Genomic DNA, 21,734 nt, shown 5'->3' with positions numbered 1-21,734 from the left:
GAGGGAAGGGTGGAGGGGCAACATAGGGGTTGGAGATTAAGAGGTGCAAACTATTAGGTATAAAATAAGCTACAAGGATATATTGTACAACACAGGGAATATAGCCAATATTTTATAATAACTACAAGCAGAGTATAACTTTTCAAAATTATGATTCACTATATTGTACACCTGTAACTTCTATAATATTGTACAACTATACTTAAATAAACATACACACACACATATATATATATAAATTTGAAACATTGTTCAGAAACACCAATCACATGCCTCTAGTATTCCCCAAGTCTCTTTGGAAGTACTAGACTCAGATCTGCTAATGTGGTAGCTCTCTTGCTCCATAAAAATAGACTCTTGGATCCTACTTACTCAAAGAAGCACGGTGGAAATGTTTGGGATCATATTTTTTCCAGAATGTCAGCCTCAGGCCCCCACTTTTCATTTCACTACACATCTCCTGAGCATGAAATAGAGTTGAGAGTCAAGAAATCACTTGGTTCAATTCAGATGACAAATTTTTGGTCCCATATAGCAGCTGATAGAAGAAAAAGAGTTTTATAAACATGAGGCCTTCCGATGAGTGTCCTAAGCCTGCACACCGTAGCACAATGTGAAGACACGGCCTCTGAGTGCACACCAAGCTCGGTGACTCCTTCACCCACTAAATGTGGTGCTTCTCTTTTCATAAGCATAAACTGAGACCCTAGAAACTCCCCACCTGCCTGCAGGGGGACACGTCATTCACAAATCAAGGCAACTGTCACAACTCTTCATGGAAAACTAGCATCATACTTTTAAAAATAATTCTCAAATAGTATTTAATGTGTTTCATCATTGCTTGTGATATTGATGGTGTATTAACTTACTTTCGTCTTGTTTCTTTGGAAAACAAACTACGAGGACTGCCTTTTCTCTTCATATCACATCAAAGTAAGGGTGGATTTAAATGTGTAGTTATGGATTTATATATACATATTTGGAGAAATTGGACAGCCGTATCCCTACATTTTCTAAAAGGACATAGCAGGTATCAATAACAGGGTAAAACTGTGGCTCTCAGCCATCAGACAGAAATGGAAGTCGTAGCCTAGCTGCATGTACACACTCAGGCTGATGAAGGAAGGCCACGGAATTCTAACCAGCATGCTGAGGTGCTCTGCATTCAGCCTGCATCACCCAAGACAGAAAACAGCGTGTTGATGAGGGCGAAAGTTGAGTGACACAAAGTTCCACTGGACAGGCTCCAGGCATCAGCCAGGAGAACGGAGTGCCATGGCTGGCTTGAGGGCTGAAGCTGAGCCGGAAATAGGACTAGGAGCAAATGAAACTCATAAAAGAAATGCAAGGCTCAGACAGACTCACACTCAAGAGAAAGGAGACCAGTGGGCAGGGAGGAAGCGGGCACTGTGTTTCAGGGCTTCGCGGTGACTGGCCCTTGCTGAAAGCAGTGTCCATTTTGTTGGTCACCTGGGATGCAGAATGAAACTAAACCTGGCTAAATAGGAAAAGGGAATTCACTGGTTCAAGTGACTAAAAAGCCGGGGGCAGGTCTGGTTTCTGGAACAGATGGGTCGAGAGGCGCAGACAATGTCATCTGTTTCATCTCTGTCTTTTGGCTCTGATTTCCTGTGTGGGCTCCACCTACAAGCAGATGCCCTCTTCTGCTGCTAAGATGGCTGTAGCTGTTTGAGGCTCCCATTGCATCCTCACAGCAATCTCAAGCAAAAGAGAACTTCTCTTTTTCAGTGGTTCCCACAGAAATCCTGAAATTGAGTCTCGGCAGCTCTGATTGGTCTGCTTCAAGCCACATGTCCATCCCTTAAGGAGCTGCCCTCTAGCAAATTATTTTCTGGGACTAAGATGAGCCAACTTCTTTGTTTCGATGTCTCCTCTGCTCTTCTTTTTCTTTTTATTTGTCAAATTAGTTACTCACTCTTTGGGGCAATTTTCATTACGTACTGGAAGGCGCAACGTTCCAAAGAAGGGAAGATGTGTTTATGAACTGCGTTGAGAATGCTGCAGTGTACACAACCCAAACCTTGCCTTATATTCTCCCTGCCATGACTCAGATTGTTGGCTGGTCTCCTGCAAACCCCAGATCCTCCACATTAAAGGATGAAGCCACTGTATTCTTAGTCTAATTTGCAATCATGGCTTTAATCTTGTGTAAGTTGAAGGAAGAGAAGAGACTAAGCCCTATGAGAGACCCATCGTCCTTGGGATTTAGAGAAGGACAGAACTTTAGAAGTTGTCTAGTTCAAAACTTCATGGTGGGTGATCGCTAATAGTCCCTTTCTCCAAGATTAGTCAGTAAGAAAAAGTAAAAATTAGAGTCAGCATTTCTCAGGTGCTTGTCAGCTGCCAAGCACTTTTACCTACATGCTTTACATGCATTAATTTGCTTAATTCTCATGTAATGTCTCAGATGAATACTATCATTATCACCATGTTACGGATGAAGAAACTGAAGGTAAGAGAATCTAGGTAACTTGCCCAAGGCCACATGGTACAGGTGGGATATAAATCTATGGGTATGAATCTGTGTTTGAGCTAAGATCTGAATAATTCTAGAGGTGTCACTCTTACCCACTCAGCTATAGTTTTTCAACCCAAACTGAGTAGGACTGAGTTAACAAATATATAGGGAGTAACGGACAATATTCTGAAAGACAAAAAGTCACATACCTGTACAATGCCATTGAGCACACACCTTCCATTGAAGTCTGGGTAAGACTTGGAAATTATGAATTTAAGTGGGCAATACATGTCAAGTTACTTTATTTTCTTTAACTCAAATTAATTTTGATTCTGAGTCCCCAACCCAATCCTTCTGGCCTGGCAAGGAATCCAGGCTCAGTGAATTGGGGGCTGCCCCTACCCAGCTCTGGGTAGGGCTCTGGGGGTCTTACACAGAGGAGAATGCTTAGGGGGTCCCATGGTTTCCAGTCCTTGCCAACCCACTCACTGCTCAAACCCATGTGGTTCCTCAGGTATAGAGATTCTGCTGCCTTCTTACAGCCCTGGTATCTGTCAATCTTGGTTGAGGTTGAGGGCTCCAAGATGTGCGGGTCCCCCCTCTCCAGGCAGATCACACAGCCAAGCCTCCACTTCTCTCCCACATTACCCAGGAGGCTCTCTTCTCATCACTGAGACCATCATTCTCAGTCTCCAACGGACGTGAGCTCCACACGTACAGGAACGTTTGTCTGTTTTGTGTACTGATGTCTCCTCAACGCCTAAGTCAGAGCTCAACACGCAGACTTGTGCTGCTTCTGCCCCCGCCCCGCCCCAGAAAGCCCTTCCTGCCTCCCTGTCCCCCCAGAACACCCAACACTGTCCCCACAGTAACCTAAGGCCATCAAGAGAAACAGGTTTTCGGGACCTGGGGGAGAAAGAAACCCAGAGTACAGAATGATAAAGGCTCTCATTCTTTTTGATTTCCCCTGCAGCAAAGACAGGACCCAAACTAATATCTGAATAAATCACCCTACCCTTCATGGACCAGCCAATGAGATTTCAGCACTGTTTACCTATGCTTTAGCTGTTGGGAAAAAGAAGAAAGACATGAGTGTGAAGACAATTATAAAGATTTCAAAGGTCTTTCTTACTGAAATGACAAAGTTTGAGAAGTTCCTCTCACCAGCCCCAGGATAATGAGATAGCATTCGTACACTTAAAGGGATTTCTCTCTCTTTGGTGGAACAAAAGAGATCAGCTTTCAATGTGGGGGAGACTGATGAAGTTCTATACAAACTGCCAGGCTCAGCACCATCAGTGCAGGTGGAGAGAGAGAGAGAGAGAGAGGCAGAGGTACCTGGCAGAAGGAAAGATAAGTGTAGAAGTCACAGACATACACCAGTGTACAGAAATGCAGAAAAGACACTCTGAAGTACATAGAGACAGAGGAGAAGGAACCACTAAAAAGAAAATAGCAAGAGTTAGAACACACCAGTGCTGAACTGCAAATTAAATGCTCTATCATTCCCCAGACTTAACTAATTTCACATTAAAGCAGTAGCTATACCACTTAGGCATCTTGAGAAAAAATGATTTCATTGAATGAGCTGTCTCACTGCAAACCTGCTTCAAGGTTCAGCCACTTAAAGAAATAATATATTTGTTATCCTTTGCCTGCCCTCATTTCCCAGGCACTTCTCCACGTGTACAGGCAGACTTCGGAGATATTGTGGGTTTGGCTCCAGACCACCACAATAAAGCAAATATTGAATACAGTGAGTCACTTGAATTTTTTTGGTGTCCCAGTACGTATAAAAGTTATGTTTACACTGTTCTGTAGTCTAAGTGTGCAACAGCATTATGTCTAAACAAATGTACATATCTTAATTTAAAAATGCTTTATTGCTAAAAAATTGCTAACCATCAATCACAGATCACCATAAAAATATAATAAAATAATAATAATTTGAAATATTGCAAGAATTACTAAATGTGACACAGAGATACAAAGTGAGCAAATGCTGTTGGAAGAATGGTGCCAACAGACGTGCTCGATGCAGGGTTGCCACAGACCTTCAATGGTGGGAAAAAAAGCAGAGCTCAATAAAACAAGGCATGCCTGTACTTGGTGTTTTGAATTCGCTCTCTCATAGCTCTTCGGGTATCAAATTAAAAACGACTCTGTCCTCTCCTTTTCTTGTCTTTCTGGCAAATGCCCCTTGGTTTTGTAAAAAATTAATAAACAGAAGCCGCAATTAGATAGAGTTGGGAGACCAGCAGGGGGAGCTATCACACCCTGTGAGGAGAGCAGAGCCCAACAAGAAGAAGAAAGACTCTTCTTTTCTGGCAAGGACTCAGCCAGTGGAAAGCCATGACCCTTTGTTTACTGTGACCCTCCCAATTTCCTTTCCGCCTCTATAAAAGTGTTCTCCTTCCTTTGCCATGGGGGGACTTGCCCATGGCCTGCTGTGGTTGCAGACCCTGAATTGCAATTCTCTGCTGATCCTAAATAAACCCATCTTTGCTGCAGAAATACCTGGTGGTCTATTTGTTTCAGGTCAACAGTTTACAGGTATGTTTTAATCAATAGGCCTGCAGCTCTAAGTGTGCAATGGACAGCTTCTTGAAAGATCTTTGTAAATCAAATTGTAATATAGCAGCACTATTTACAATAGCCAAGACATGGAAGCAACCTAAGTGTCCATCGACATGAATGGATAAAGAAGATGTGGTATATATACATACAACAGAATATTACTCAGCCATAAAAAAAGAATGAAATAATTCCAGTTGCAGCAACATAGATAGACCTAAAGATTATCATACTAAGTAAACCAGACAGAGAAAGACAAATATCATATGATATTGCTTATATATGGAATCTTAAAAAAAGGGACACAAATGAACTTATTTAAAAAACAGAAATAGACTCACAGACATAGAAAACAAACTCATGGTTACCAAAGGGGTGGGGGGGGAAGAGGGATAAATTAGGAGTTTGGGATTAAAATATACACAATACTAAACATAAAAGAGATAACCAACAAGGACGTACTGTATAGCACATGGAACTATACTCAATATCTTGTAATAACCTATAATGCAAGAGAATGTAAAAAAAGAATATATATATTTATATATATGTATAAGTGAATCACTTTACTGTTCACCTGAAACTAACACATTGTAAATCAACTATATTTCAAAAAAAATTTTTTTAATCAAATTTTAATAAATTATATCATATAAGGATGGGTTGGGGTATTAGTGTGATGATCAATACTTAGGTTAAGAAAAGAAGGCTTTTGTTAACTTGATTGGTTTGCTTTGTTTAATGTAGATAACCTCCTTCAAGGTATCTGGGTTTGGTTGCTATGTTGTTTTGTTGTTATTTTTACTTCTCTCTCCACAGCTCAAATGTGATAGCTTTGAACCTTCTGAAACACTTTCAGGAGAACAAGCATTCTGTATTCTACAAGAAGGGAAGGCTGGTAGATTTTCTTTTATTCAAGCTGGCTCTCAGGGAACTATGGAGTAATTGGAATGACACGGGACTAGGAATCAAGAATTCTCTCGCTTTGAGTTGTGTCACCTCAAATAGGTCACCTAAATTTGATAAGCCAACCTTAGAGGGATAATGGTGAGAACAAATAAGAGGATGTGCCCATTCTTTAATTCAGCAACATACCAAGGGTCTCCTCTGTGCTGGGCCCTGGGGACAGAACTGTGAATGAGACAGAGGGGTCCCTGCTCCCACCAGACCTACACTCTGGTGAGGGCAGAAAGGAAAAAAAAAATGTATTTGTTTGCCAGGGCTGCAGTAACAGAGTACCACAAACTGGGTGCCTTAAACAACAGAAGTGTATTGTCTCACAGTTCTGGAGCTAGAAGTCCAAGATCAAAGTGTCAGCAGGGTGGGTTCCTCTGAGGGCTGTGAGGGAAAGGGTCTGTCCCAGGCTTCTCTCCCTGGCTTGTGGATGGCCATCTTCACACAGTCTTCCCTCTGTGTGGGTCTATCTCCAAACTTCCCCTTTTTAAAAGGACACAGGTCATACTGGATTCGTACCCACCTTAATGACCTCATTTTAACTTGACTACCTCTGTAAAGAGCCCCTCTCTTTATAAGGTCACATCGTAAGGTACTGGGGGTTAGGACTTCAACAGATGAATTCTGAGGGATGCAATTCAACCTGCAAGAGTATATGAATAATATAATTGTGACACGAAGGAACTTAATAGGAGAATCTGAGAGAAAAATAATTGTGTGTGTGTGTGTGTGTGTGTGTGTGTGTGTCAAGAGGAGTAGAGGACTGGCGTGGTGAGGGATGCTTGGAGGAGGAGGCATCTGAGACCAGAAGAAAGAGAAAGAGCCAGGCAAGGAGGAGCCCAGGCAGAGCTGCTGGGTGCAGAGGGCACAGGGGTGCAGAGGGAATAAACTGCTCAGCTGGTTTATGACCAGAGGCGGGGGAGCCCAGAGCAGACACGCAATGAGGTGGATGGATCTCAAAAACAGACAGAAGTCAGAAACAAAAACCTTGGTTGTATTTATATGACATTCTAGAAAAGGTACAACCTTAACAACAGAAAGCAGATCCATGGTCGCCTGGGGCTAGGGACAGAGGAGGGGGCGGCGAGCAGAGGAGAAAAGGAAACTCCCAGGAGGAGGGAGCAGTTCTGTATCTTGTGGTGGTTACACAACTGTGTACAATGATCAAAACTCAAAAAGCTGGATGTTCAAAATAGGTGAGGTGTATTCTACGTAAATAATACCCAAATAAAAAAAGAACACACGGTTATGATGTGATTCTTCTGTGTGATAATCACAGGATTTAAGCCATGTTAAGACATGTTAAGTAGCTCAAAATGGAGTCACAGCGGCCAACGTAAACGTCCATGTAGTTGTTTTGAAACGTCTGCTGTAGGACTGCGAGTGTCTTAGAGGGATAAACTAAGGGTGGTACTGAGATAAGAAGTCTAATGCACCACGGACATCACTGGAACACAAAGAACAACTGGTAGAGCCAAGACCCCTCCCCTGTTGCTCCTTAAAAAGAGACTCCACGCCAAGCGGCTGGAAGGCCCTTCAGCTGGAAGGCCCTGACTCCAGGCTGCTGGGAGCTGTTCCAGATGGAGCTGCCCAAGGCCCTGTGACCTGTGCCTGACCCGGGACCTTCGCTTGTGCTGAGACGCCTCCTTCCCGGACTTCTCCTAGGAGGGCTCGTTCCCCCCTTTTTCTATTTTCCCTACTCCGTCTGACCTGTGTTGTGTGCTGATTGGGTGCAATAAACCGTGTGAGCTGTGAATTAAATACTGACTATATTTTGTACATCTCCAGTCCCATGATTCTTACCTGGCCTCAATGCTGGGCCCTCCAACACACACACACATGCAGACACGCACATGAACACAAACATGCACGTGCACACATAGATACTTTGGCTCCCGAGTGGATCATGGATTGGGGGGCAGAGGTGGACGTGGTGATGCAGGTAGGAGGCATCACAGCAGTTCGGGAGAGAGAGGGTGACCCCTTGGACTAGGGCGGCAACAGCAAAGGAGGGGAGGAGTGGGCAAGTGAGGAGTGGCAGGTGTGAGGTGTATTTTGAAGGTAAAACCAAGAGGAGTTGCTTATGTATCGGACGAAGGAAATCGGGGAAAAGACACCATCAAGGGAGATGCGTGGGACTGGGGCTTCAGCAGATGAGTTGATAGTGGCCCTACAGGACACAGTACGCAGCACTGACTGAAATATCAACCAAAAATAAAACGTGATCGTTTCCGAGATCTTTCCCTCCCAGAGTAGAGGACGTCCTAAGAACAGCCCCGTAGCACAGTCCCCTTCTCCCCTATCCTGTCCTCAGGGAAAAAGGGAGGCAGGAGCAGGGCTCCCAGCCACAGCGCCTGAGAATTGCTTGTGAGTCCTCACTATGGATTCCGGGTCTCTCCTTCCCCTCTAACTCAGGAGCTACAGGGTGGCACCAGGAAATCAGTAATTAAGAGGACAAGGAGGGCTTCCCTGGTGGCTCAGTGGTTGGGAATCCGCCTGCCAATGCAGGGGACATGGGCTCAAGCCCTGGTCTGGGAGGATCCCACGTGCTGCGGAGCAACTAAGCCCGAGCGCCACAACTACTGAGCCTGCGCTCTAGAGCCCGCGAGCCACAACTACTGAAGCCCACGCGCCTATAGCCCGTGCTCCGCAACAAGAGAAGCCACCGCAATGGGAAGCCTGCCCACTGCAACGAAGAGTAGCCCCCGCTCACCGCAACTAGAGAAGAGCCCGCACGCAGCAACAAAGACACAACACAGCCAAAAATGAAATAATAAAATAAAATAAAATAAAATGAACAAGGAAACCACCCCGCCCCCGTGTACAGGTAACCTGAGGACCTGGAGAAAGGGGACAGGGGAAAATGCTGCAGACTCTCCCTTCCAAGCCCCCTTACTTCTGGGCTGGCCACAGGACAGAGGACACAGCGCTGGCCAGTGTAGAGGGACTCGGAGCACGTTCTCTCCGGGAGGGAAGAAGAGTCTCGCGGACCACAGCTTTCAAGCTGGGCTCCGTTTGCAACGTCTGCAACTTGCTTTGCCAGAGCCTGAATTAGTAACGCCTCACATCCAAAACAGACCAGGGACTGGGGAACAAATGCCTTCATCCTTGGCCGTTTTATTAGTGCCTTGCGATGCTGCATTTCCTTCACCTTAATGGAGCATGAAATTAAAATACATGGATCCACAAAAACACCTGCCTTTTGTGAACTGGCTCATACTGTTAATTATGTCTCCTAAGGATCCTGCCATACACTTCAGGTTATTACGTCCTTTGTGATTTTAATTACAATTTAATGAACGCATTTACATGGCCTGTCTTAAGGACTTTCAACTGAATAATCATCAGCATTAACAATGCTCTTTTCTTTGTTACTTTTCAGAGTCCTTCATTTATCTTTAAATGTAAGTGTTTATATTAAATTTACATTTCATGGTCCAGAATTTTGTCATCATTAACTGAAGTGTAACTCTCTCACTTTCATTCTGCTTGCTATGCAGAGTATGGGGAAAACTGGAATCAAAGAGGTATACGGGCTGCATTGGGTGTTCTTTTTTTAAACAGTAGGTAGCAAAGGCTCCTTTTCCTGCATTTTTATTTTTGACTTTATTTTGAAAATTATGAAATTTTTAGTTAGAATATTGTTTAAAATTTTACATGAATTTTGGCTCTGGATTTAAAATGATGTCTCATGAATTGCTATGACTTAGCTTTTAAAGTATCTCACATGTGTTTTCAAAGTTGCTTGTGAGTGTAACTGCTGCAATTTAAAAACATCTGACTTTGGAAGGATGTCACTTCAAGACTTCCCCTCCCCCGACCCCACAACAGGATGGTGGCTCCCTGGCTCAGTGTAGACACAGGTTTGGAAGGACCACAGCTGGAGGGCTGCACTGGGGCTCACTTGATAAGATCTTCACACGCTCCCAGGCTGAGCCTGCAGCCGACATGGCTGATCAAAGACATCCTGATGGTTCCAACTGGCACAGCCAGGGCAGAGCTATGCAGGTGACCACTTCTACAGCCACTCGAGTCTTTCCAAATGCAGTCTGTTCCATGGACTGCTGGAAAGTGACAGTCTTCAGACACCAGAAACGCTTCCCATCGCAGCAGGCCCGGGAATCTGGAGAACCACGTGGTGCACCTGGTCAGAACTGAACGGCGGGACGCCCACTGCTTTGAAGAGAACCAGCTGGCCGAGGAGCGGCAGGCTCTGTACTCAGACTAAAGACGGTTCTCGACTGGCCGCTTTTAAACAGTTCGAAGAGCTGAGCAAGAGACAGCGTGTTGCTGACTGAGCTCTGGCGCCTTCCGCCCGCGCCCCGTCCTGCTGTAACGCCACCTGCCAGAGAGGATGGGGACGCGCCACCACCGCCTGAACAACCTTTCAAGCACTGGGATCCTACAGGGGAGAAACTCCTACCTGGAGGCTGCTTCTTACTCCATCGTCACCCAGCCGTTCCCTTGAAAGGATACGGTAGCCAGGGCCCTCAGAAAACTGCAGTGACCCCCTCCCCATACTTGGAATCTTTATTTTCATCGTGTTTGGTGGAAGCCTATGCGTGAGCTTATTCATCTCATTTCCTTCTAGAGTCAACGATTCAAAAAGCCCTGGAGATACTAAGGGTGTATCTCCAAGTTGCAACTCCATTTCAGAGACATAAGCTGTGGTTGACTGTTCTGAAAGTTCTCAGCCTTTGCCCCCAGGCTCAGCATCTAGAATGACCACAGCCAGAGCTGGCGTTGGGCTGCCTCCTCACCCTGGCGGCGGATGTGAAACTCACTGCGGCCCCGAGTGACTTGTGCACTGAACGGGCAATGCCACGTCTTCCAGGTGGGACATTTTATTATGCTTTACAACCATGAAATCATAGGACGGTGGCTGTGATAGAAAACATTTCAGATGCAGGAATCGACCAAGCTGCGCCCGCCCACCCTTGCAGCCTCCTTCCAAACCCACAGGTCTCTCAGAGAATGTTCCTGGGTCCTTCCCTTGCAAACTCAGGAGAGCTGAAAGTAGACATGTAAAGTAGCAGGAACACCATCGGCAAAATGGAAGCAGAAGGATAATTTGGAGAAACAACTGATGAGGAACACACTACAGAAAACCTCTTCTACTGTGTTATGATAGGTGGTGGAGCATGGCCTGGGCTCAGCGTCCCTCCTCCGAGGTCCCAGTCATACGGGGCCCTCGGTGATCCCCTCAGGGGGCAGGCCGGGTGCGCTGTCGGCCGTGGGCCTCTCATCTTGCTTCAGCGACGGCGGGACTCGTAGACTGACGTAGGGTTTGTGACAAGCTGTGTTGGCCAGAGGCGGGTAGTGCTGTCTGTAGCAAATGTAGGCAAAAATGAGGCCAATGACTCCACCAACAAAAGAATCTAGGACAGAAGAGCAAAACCGGGAGGAACGTGTTATGATTCATTCAAATGTGGCCAGTTATGTTTTCCAGAAAGCACTTTTCCTACCAGCGGCAATGACTGGTTTGCTGATTGGACCCCCTGAAAGACTGAAGGAAAGAGAAACCTCACTGGATCTATAGATCTTGCGGCCTCCGCAAACTCTTAACATTTTTAGAACTTAAACATCCCTTTTAAGTGTGTACTTGAGTCTTCTCTTTATATAATATGCAGCTGAACACAGCATGAACTCAGATTTGCATTCTTGATTTTGAAAATCAATTCTAAATTCTGGAAGAATTCCGGCCATCTCCATGGGATCTGGATACCCTCGGGGGCTGTCATTTCTTTTCCTTTAGCAAGTTCCCACTGGACTCCTGCAATGCTGCCGGTGCACCACAGAAACCCAGCGGGCACGCTGGCCTCTGCCTCACAGTCAGCGATTTCCCAGGGATGAAATGAAACTTCTGAGTCACAAAGTGAATGAAACATTTTATGATACACCAGTATTGGCAAACTCGACAGTCCCGGCGGGAGGGGCCCAATGCCTCCAAAAAGCTGCAGATTTTATCAAGTTGGAGGGCGCTGGGGGGGCAGACAAGGCAGGAGAGGGTATCTGCAGGTGAAACAGGCCCCTTCACCACCTCTATGGCGGCCCCTTGCCAAAAAGGGCATTCAGCTGGTTCCCAGTAGAGACCCCATGAAAGTAGCCCATCCCAACAATCTTCACTGTGTGTGTTTGTGTGTGTGCATGTGTGTGTGCATGTGTGTGTCGTGTGTGCATGTGTGTGTCGTGTGCATGCATGCCCTTTAAACTGGCTATGGGTTATTCTTGCCAAAAAGATCCTAAAATAATGGAAGACCTCCCCTGACAAGAGAAACTTCGCACTCTCATGAAGGTCGCTGCCAGGCTGAACTGTCATTCTCCGTTTGGGGGTTCCACTCTCACCTTCATTACCTTGTCGAATCGCCCACACCTGCTATGGGCAGGGAGCATCAGCCCCCATTTTACAGAAGAAATTCAGGCTCAGAGAGGCCAACAGAACCTTCCACGGCCCCACCCCTTGTTAATGATGGAACTGGCCTTGAACTCTGGTGTCCCGACTCTGACCTGCACTGCTTCTCGGGGCTGTGCTCGAACCCCGGCAGGTTCATCCCAAGCTTTCTGTTGTCCCAGCTTTCAGAACACAGCAGGCCATGACTGAAGGGCAGTGCACATGGGTTCAGATGGGGGACAACACCTTTCCTTTACCAGTGCCGGGGATGTTAAGTCTCCAGACCCTTCCCAGTAAGCAACACACTGTGTACTGACCTCAGTTTAAGTCTCAAGCTGACTCTCCTGTGTCTCCTGCAGGGGAATTTGGGGTGGCTGTCAAAGAAATATACCTTCCAAGAAAACAAACTGTTCAACGCTTAGATAACTGCACCCCACTTATCAGCCCTTTTGTGATAGGTATTCTGGCTCCATCTAGAATAACTGGGATCATCTTTGAGGAAAAGGACAATATTTTGGTATTTTATTATCTTTTGAAGAATTGCTTCTACCTTCAGCATTTTTACTAGACTAAGAGTAAAACGTTTAAAATCACTATAATAAATAGCTTTAAGCTCTTTTAAATAAATATAGTAATTTAGTGCATGTAATTTTATTTATAAACAGCATCAAAACAGGTAAGGAACACAGGCATTTCTATGATGGCAGAATGAAGGCCCACTGTGTGCAGAACAGGTGTCCAGACCCTGCTCTGGCATCTGAGGGTGGACACAGCTGCTAGTGATGGTTTCCCAAGTGCAAATATTGGGTTGGCCAAAAAGTTTGGGTTTTTCCATAACATCTTATTCCATAACAATAGATGACGTTATCCGCCTTATTAGACGCCTTCCCACTGCTCTTAGGGACTTGATTAAGCCCCTACGGCTTTCAAAGCCACATACCTGGTCCTGCCGACCTCCCAGCCATCCCCGTCCCCTCACTCTGCTGCAGCCACCGTCTTCCTTCTGTTTCTCCAATATGTCTGCTTCCTCCCCCTTCTCCCCTTCAATCCTGGGAATCCCTTCCCTTCACCTCACCCTATTCACTTTCTACTCATCCTTCCAAGCTCAACTCAACATCCTTGTGCAAGGATTCATCACCTGACCTCCAGACTAGACCCTGTCTCCCAGGGATACACTTTCATTAGCCCCCGGGGGATAAGAATGGCAAATAGTACCGAGCTGTGCAATGATGTAATGTTTAACACTGGACTCTACACTCCACCGGGGCAGGGGCTCTGTCTGGGTCACTGGCTGTTGATTCCTCAGTGCCTGGAACAGCACTTTGCTCACCTTATGCAGAATTAAGTTGGCGGAAGGAAGTGGATGAATGAATACGTGCACAGCAGCTGGGGGCTAGATTCTGGTTACTGCCCTGTGGTGTCCTGTGTGGGCTCCGTTCCCCTCTCTGGGCCTCAGTTCCCTCATTAGGAGCAAGTGCGTGGCCGCTGAGAGGGCTTCTCGTGAGTGTCCCAGGAATTTGGTCCCCAGGGTCAGCCTACTGAAACTGCCTTCAGATCATCTGGAAACTGCCAAGGCATATTCAGAAAGTAGGTCCTATCCTTGATTGGGATAACACATCTCTTACAAACAAAAGTCATTCTAACAGGTCAGAGAATGAATAACTGTAGCTACTTCCTCTCCATAGGAGTGCAAACACGGTGCGACTGTGGCCACCACCTGGCAGAAAAGCGAGGAAAACAGATTAGTGGCCACTCAGCCCTGGTGAGTAGCCTCCAAGGTAGGAGGGGAGGAGAGGACCATCGGAGAGACATCAGTGAGACCCAGGGGCCCATCCTTGCTCCCAGAGCAGGCATCTGGGGCCATGGTAAGGTATCCAGCATTTACTCTCACCCCCGGCCTAAGAATCCTCCCAGCTGAGGAATCCTCGACAAAGACACTGCAGTCCTGACCAGGGCAAGTCTCTGTACCTCGGAGCCTCAGTCTCCCTAGCTCTCAAACGCAAATCTCAATATCCACGTCATTGAGTTGTGACAATGATTTAATGAGAACTGCTTCTGAGCAGTATATCCCAGAGCACAACACAAAACAAGACCTTAAAATACATTGTCTAAAAAAATAGCGTCTATCGCTGTTACTCTGTTCCTCTCTGGCACTACTGGGGGCTTTCTAGTCCTTCCCCATCCTTCTTCTCACACACCAACTCAGCCGTCTACAGTTGTCATCTCTTTAGCATGGCCAAACTTTCATAGCATTTTAAATAAACACGTGAACTTAAAAAACATTTGTCACCCAAGAAACTGGAAAGTGATATGTACTATGAATTCCTCAGTGGAGTCACGAGGCGTAATTAATGCGATTAAATCAAATTCCTTAAATTGAGAAACTCTTCACACAGCCTGTGGCCAGCAGCCTGTGAAATGTGCCAGGGCTTTTTCCAGTTCAAGGTCTTAGAGTCACACTATTGTTTCGTTTTTCCAATAGCCCCAGAGAACAGCCCCACAGGGTGTTATTTTTATTAGTATCTGAAATGATCCAGGACAACTGCATTTAAGCCATTGACTACTGAACAGACCACACAGCAAAACCTACAAATAATGCCATTTGACTTCCTATTTTCTGTGACAAAGCATTTTATTAGGTGCATCACTGACCAAAAGACATCATATCATTCTGAGTATATGTTCCCCAGGCTGACTGGTGCGGCAGCAAGCCAGAGAATGGTGATTGCTGCCAATGTTGTTTTCCCATTTAATCGGAGTAAAAAGTGGTATCATAGGTGCCACCACAGTTATCAGAAGTAACCAGGGCAATGAAAGGTCTAGCGAAGTCACCTTCTCAGCAAAGTCATCCGGGGCTTTGTTTATCACAAAGGTGGTGAACAAGATTTACAAAATGACTTACTTTATGAGAGAGAATGCCACCAAGTGCCACTTGATGAAATCACATTCACATTCTGTAGAGCGTGTGCTGACAGAAAAGCAGGCAGGGGACAAGTGGGCCTTTATTAGGGAAAGAAACTACTTGGGATTGACTTCACCCCAAATATGGTAGCATGGGACAGGGTGGGGCTGGGATTCAATGGGGGAACATGTGGAGCTCCGTGTCCCCGGAGTACACATGCTGCAGTCTCCTCACTCAGCCTTCATGTCATTCATTCATCACGTATGTTGCATGGGGATCAGGTGTCAGGCGTGATACCTGGTCCTAGGACACGAGACAGAACAAAACAGACATGTTCCCAGTCCTAGGGGAAGTGACAGTCTTACCAGTGAGCTGCAGCTATAGTGTGCGCCATGAGGGAGAAGGTGGGTCTGTGAGATCAGCCAGCAGAGTGGCCTGGTTTGTCTGGACCAGTGGAGTTTCACTGAGGACAAGACCCACCGGCCAGCCCTGCAGGATAACCAGGTGTGAACCCGGGGGAGGGGGAAGTGGAGGCAGGGAGGACAACACAGTCTTCTAGGCAGAGGAAGGAAGGGGCGTGGCAAGTTTGAGAAACTGAAGAAAGGTCCATCTTCTCTCAGGGGATGGTGTCATTATAAGTCTATAGGACGTAAGTTGACTAGGCTTCTGGTGTGGGCTGAAAAAGAAGGGTGTTCCACGTCCCCTCAGCCTGGACCAGGGTCCCCACTGGCTCTCTGGGCTGCTGTCTGTGCACCTCTCAGCCCACATCTACCTCTCGGTGTTGACTCCCCTCCCCCCCTTGACTGGCTCACCTTCGTTTCCCCAGAGCCCAGCAAACATTCAGCAAATGTTCGGTGAACTGAGATGCACTGAACAACATTTACAAGATGCACTAAAGAACAGACACCACCAGCCACAAAAGGCCACATACTGTGTGATGCCCGGAATATGCAATGTCCAGAAGAGGGAGATCCAGAGAAAGAAAGTAGATTCATGGCTGCCAGGGGCTGCAGTGGATGGAAGATATGAACATTTTCTGGAATTAGATGGTGGTGATGGTTGCACGACTCTGAAGATACTAAAAACCTTTGAATTGTGCACTTTAAAAGGGAGAATTTATGAATTATGAGTTATGAATTATACCTCAACAAAGCTATTTAAAAGGGGAGGTTAGAATCAACACCTAGTATGCTCCAATGGTAGTAGAAAGAGGGCTAGACTTTGAATCAGGCAACCTGGATTTGAATCCTTACCCATCAAATGGGCATGACCCCAACCCCTTCTCATGAGGTCAAAGGACAGGAAAGGGTCTCATGGAGTCTGGCCTACTGAGGTGCCAGCCCTGCTCACCTGCTCTGACACAAACAAGCAGAAAGACTTCTGAAGATGTGCTGTCAAGTCCTTGGGAGGAACACATCCCTCTCTGTTGCCACAGCAACATCCAACATCACTCAGCTGGTGTGACTTGGGACCCTGGGTGCCTTGGGCTCTATGACCCAAGACCCTAGGGTAAATACCAGCTCTGGATAACTCAACAACCTCACATGATTGTTTCTGTTCTTTTTATTCTACTCCTAATGAAGCGTCCTGTTTTTGTGACTTTGAGTTTCTATAGAAGAACTTACATAGCACAGAGAATGCACAATCCACCTGGTGCACTGTAAGCTGGCAGGGCAGCGCCAAGTCTGTCTACCTCAACACTGTGCCTCCATCAGAGAATACCTGGCACACAGGCAACATAATGAATGAGTGAATGGATGAACTGTAAAGTCCACTTCTTTTGTTCCTTTTTGAAGAGAAAGAACTTGCAAAGAATAATTTTAGTAAAACCAGTGTATAGAAAAAATGATACTAGTAAGAAAGGAATATGATTTAGTCAAAATCATTCATTCATTCATTCCACACATATTTATTGAGCATTGTTATGCATCAAGAATTGTTCCTCCAAAAGATATGCTAAAGTCCTAACCCCCAGTACCTCAGAATATAGCCTTATTTGGATACAGAGTCCGTACAAAGGTGAGCAAGTTAAAATCAGATCAGTATAATGGGCTCTAATCTAATATGACTGATGTCCTTATAAAAAGGAGAAATTTGGACACAGGGACAGACACACACGGAGGGAAGATGATGTGAAGAAACACAAGGAAAATACCATGTAAAGATGGAGGCAGAGACTGGAATTATGCTTCCGTAAGCCAAGAAATATCTGGGGCTAATAAGCTGGAAGAGGCAAGGAAGGCTCTTTCCTGTACAGGTGTCAGAGGGAGTGTGGCCGGCCAACACCTCGATTTTCCGCTTCTAGCCTCCAGGACCATGAGACAATTTCTATTCTTCCAAGCCACTCAGTTTGTGGAACTTTATTACAGCAGCCCTAGGAAACTAACACAAGTACCTACTAAGTGTCATGCCAACAAAAGAGACACAAATCCCTGCACACAGAGAAAGTGTATTCTAGTACAGAGCTCAGCAAACTATGTGCACCATTCATTTACATGCTGTCTATAGCTGCTTTCATGCCACCATTGCCAACTTGAGTAGCTACAACAGAGACTGTATGACCCACATAAAGCCTAAGATATTTACTATCTGACCCTTTACAGGAAAAGTTTGCAGACTCCTACTCAAGTAGATAAGAACGGACAATAATCAATACTAAGAAATGACTTAGTTTGTCAGACGGTGGTAATAAATGAGCAAAGGTGATTGTCAGACGGTGGTAATAAATGAGCAAAGGTGACTGTCAGACGGTGGTAATAAATGAGCAAAGGTGACTGTCAGACGGTGGTAATAAATGAGCAAAGGTGACTGTCAGACGGTGGTAATAAACGAGCAAAGGTGAGAGCCACAGGGAGTGTGGTGGACGGGCTGCGATTTCAGCAGAATGGTCACCTAAGACAGCCTCACTCGAGCTAAGATTAGGAGGGGGAAGGGAAGGAGCCACACACACATCTGAGAGAAGAGCATTCCAGGCACGGGAGAGAGCCAGTGCAAAGGTCCTGAGGTGGGAAAGCACTGGCATGAACAAGGAGGGGCAGTGCAGAACACTAACAGGGAGGCAGGAACTGAGGGACCAGATCTTAATGCCACTGCAGGACCTGGGCTTTGACGCTGACAGCAATGGGGGGTCACCAGGGGCTTTGCGCGGAGGTGAGGCACCACATGTGACAGGGCTTTAAAGGCTCGTTCTGGCTGCAGTGTGAGGGGCAAAGGAGGAAGGAGGGAGAAGGGTAGCAGGGCTTCAGCAATAACCCAGGCAACAGGTGAGGGTGGACTACAGTGGGAAGAGGAAGTCGGATTCTGGAGCTATCCTGAACACACAGCCACCGGAAGAAACCAGAGAAACTCTCCGGAAACAGAGGGGAGCATTCCCTGGAATAAATGAAGCCAGGCTGTCAGTGAGACTTGGGAGCAGCCAAAACCTATCTTCCCTGGGAACTGAGAAATGAGGGACGCCAGGGCGGAGGGCAGAGGGCAGAGGGCCTGGCTGAGAAAGCCTCTCTTGAGGCCCAAAGCTCCCTGTCCAGTGGGTTCTGATTAAAAGGGAGGGGGCGGCCTGGGGCTGCAGACCGCTCGAGCCCTCCCTCGGGGATGCCCTGGGTATGAAGGCAGAGATGGGCAGACTCACGGGCAGTCAAGGCTCAGAGGTCCCCAGACCCCAAGCAGCATTTGGCAGCTGAAGACAAATGTGAATGCAGACCCCACCCCCTGGGACAGCTGACTGCAGAGGCAAGACGAGGGGAGATCAGTTCACTCAGGACGGAGGATCTCGGAGGGAGAATCTCAGCGCTCTTGTTCTATGTAAGGCTGGTGGGTTTTGGTGGGAACAAGGGTTTCGTTCCAAAGTCTCCTTTTCAAGTCACTTCATTTAGAAAATTTAGAGATTGCTTCTGAGACCCCAAGGGAGGGAGGCCTGGTGAACAGTGTGTGTGTGTGTGTGTGTGTGTGTGTGTGTGTGTGTAGGGTGAATGTGGGGGGAGAGGAGGGAGCAGTGTGTCCCTCAACTGTGTGTGTGTGTGTGCGTGCGTGTGCGTGTGTGTGTGTGTGCGCGTGCATGTGTGTGTATGTGCGTGTGTGTGTGTGTGTGTGTGTAGGGTGAACGTGGGGCGAGAGGAGGGAGCAGCCTCTACCTGGCTTTTTAGTGTGGCTCATGTACAGTCGGGCGCAGTGTCCCTGTCCCCAAACACCCCATCTGCAGAGACTGGAAACGACACATAAATTCATCTCACATCACAGACCCTTCACAGCCCAGTCAGAGAAACCTGGCAAAGGCAATGGCACCATCCTGAAATTTTCAGCCCAGTCAAGCATGGCATCTGTGACTGACATGGCTGCGTTCCAGCCTCAGGCTGGGTGGAAACAAATGACTGCTTCCTCCCTTGAGACATGGTTTTCTGGATTACATTCAGAGGGAGGTGCTCTTTCTTATGACGAAACACTACACAGGCACTCAGGGCTGCTTAAAATGACCTATGATTAGAGAATCAGTGTTGGTTGGAAGGCTACCCGAAAGCTGGAGTCACACAAGGAAAGCCTGGACCCAGATACAGGGATTTGAGGGCAGAGGCAGCTCCTTATTATGTCCATTAATGGAGAAAAACAACACACTCCTGCCACTTCCAGCTATAACTGCCCACTGACTGGAAACCACACACACACAAGACTATGATGAGTTGGGGCAGAAGAGGGTTCAGTGAGGTGCTCTGTTCTTTCTGTGCATTTTTCTCTACAGATGTTCTTCCCAGCATGGAAACTCCACAGGTTTTAACTCTGAAAACACACAGTTAATCACAAAGGTAAGCTTCTTTGTGAAGCGCTGGCCCTGTGGTCGGCATTACCCATGGACTCTCTAGCTTCTGGTTGACCCGAAAGCCAGCATGTCACAAAGACGTGGAGAACCTTAGCCAGATAAAGATTTATTATCCAGCCAGTGGTTTTATTTCTGAAGAGGTCCTGCTAAGTGTTTCGGTGCCCCTCCAGACCATGGCCTGTGCCCTCCATTTTCCTCACTTAATAAAACAACAGACTTGTGTGTTAGGAGTGGAGCTGGAAAGGCAGAAAAGACCAGAAGGGCGTCGATAACAGAAAACCACTATGAAAATGAACAGAGCAAAGCGCTTGAGATTATGGGCTATTTACTGTATATGAATATGTAATTGAGTAATTGGATATCCTTCCACATCAGGCGCAGTTGCTTAAATCAAAATTGGAATGGAGTCATAAAAATCTCATAATATTAATGTTGTTCACTAAAGTCTATAATGAGAGGTTCTCAGGTTGTGCTGCTGCCTATGGGTCTCCCCGTGAATTCTCATCATGACAGATGACCCCCGCCCATGGTCACTGGACACCTCAGTCCACCAAAGAACAACAACTTATTAATCTCGGTTGGGCATCCTGCCTCAAACACCCACCTGCACAGCAGTTGAAGGCCTCACTATCCATCCCTTCTCCAAGCTGGAAACCTTGGAAGCCTCTTTGATTACTCCCTTAATAAATGAGTGTTGAATGAATAAAATTTTCCACTCACTGAACACTGTGTCTTCTTAACACGTAATAAGGGAAAGAAAGATGGAGCTGAGATGTGGCTACAGGTCAGGCTTTCTCAACCTCAGCAACAGACATTCGGGGCTGTGGGGAAGGTGCTATCTTGTACACTGTAGGATGTTTAATAGCATCCCTGGCCTCTACCTACTAGATGCCAGTAGCAACCACCACAAACACCACCTCTACTTGTGAAGATGTCTCCAGTCATTGCTAAATGTCCCCTGGGAGGTTCAGTTGCCCCCCATTGAGACCACTGGTAGGTATAGACAGTGACGGATGGCCTCATAAAGGGGAATTCAGGTGAAATGAGCCTGACTCAGAGCCCATTAGAGGATCCAAGGAAAGGCACACTCCACTCCTGGCTGACTCCAGGGTACAAACTGAACAGATGATGGCACAGCTGAATGGATAGTTGGGCCACATCCATGACCTGTACCAACTGAGGCACATTCAGTTTTGGCTGCAGGAGTCTACCATGATGCAGTTTTGGTTTGCCCCCCCATCCCAAGTATGGCCCTAAACATCACTGATCATAGATTCCCTTGCTTTGCTTTCCCATCAGCCCACAGAGCATTAATATTCTCCCTCTACTGCTCCAAGTTCCTTTCGGTGCCAGTTGGATAGAATGGGTGTGAAGCCCTGTTGCCAGCAGGCCTCGAGCGCACCAGCTGCATCAGAAGTCCAGCATCTCCCCAAAGCCAAGAGCTGTGATCCTTCATCCTTTCATGACGCACCAGCCGCAGCTCGGTAATGAGGAACAAAAGAGCATTTAATAGAGGCCAACCTCACATCTTAGGTTTTCAAGACAAGATCACTATACAAAAGCTCTTACTACCTTCCAAGATGAAGCCAAAATCTCTTCAACTCTAAAACCCTTAATCATTTCT

General features: G+C 46.6%; 1 protein-coding gene and 1 long non-coding RNA gene across 14 annotated transcripts in view; one reads left to right on the top strand and one right to left on the bottom strand.

Annotated features, from left to right (window-relative positions):
* Nucleotides 1-21,734, bottom strand: part of PLPP4 (phospholipid phosphatase 4) — a 567,241-nt gene that overhangs the window by 90,936 nt on the left and 454,571 nt on the right. For 9 of the 13 annotated variants that reach the window (XM_082407045.1, XM_082407044.1, XM_082407046.1 and 6 more), the window contains one exon: nt 9,132-11,385. The exons of 3 other annotated variants lie outside the window; for them this stretch is intronic. In XM_082407045.1, the coding sequence (XP_082263171.1) occupies nt 11,186-11,385 (200 nt within the window). In that variant the 3' untranslated portion in view covers nt 9,132-11,185. Of the gene's footprint in view, nt 1-9,131; nt 11,386-21,734 lie in introns of those variants that run through there. One more of the 13 variants, XM_082407040.1, reaches the window with a different exon arrangement.
* LOC309635585 overlaps nt 1-21,734 on the top strand; it is a 712,727-nt gene that overhangs the window by 270,217 nt on the left and 420,776 nt on the right. The gene's annotated exons all lie outside the window — the stretch shown is intronic.

This window comes from Balaenoptera borealis, assembly GCF_965194805.1.
Source record: "Balaenoptera borealis genome assembly, chromosome: 10".
NCBI lineage: Eukaryota > Metazoa > Chordata > Mammalia > Artiodactyla > Balaenopteridae > Balaenoptera > Balaenoptera borealis.
The sequence above is the reverse complement of the archived record's forward strand: the minus strand, read 5'-3'. Positions and strand labels throughout refer to the sequence as shown.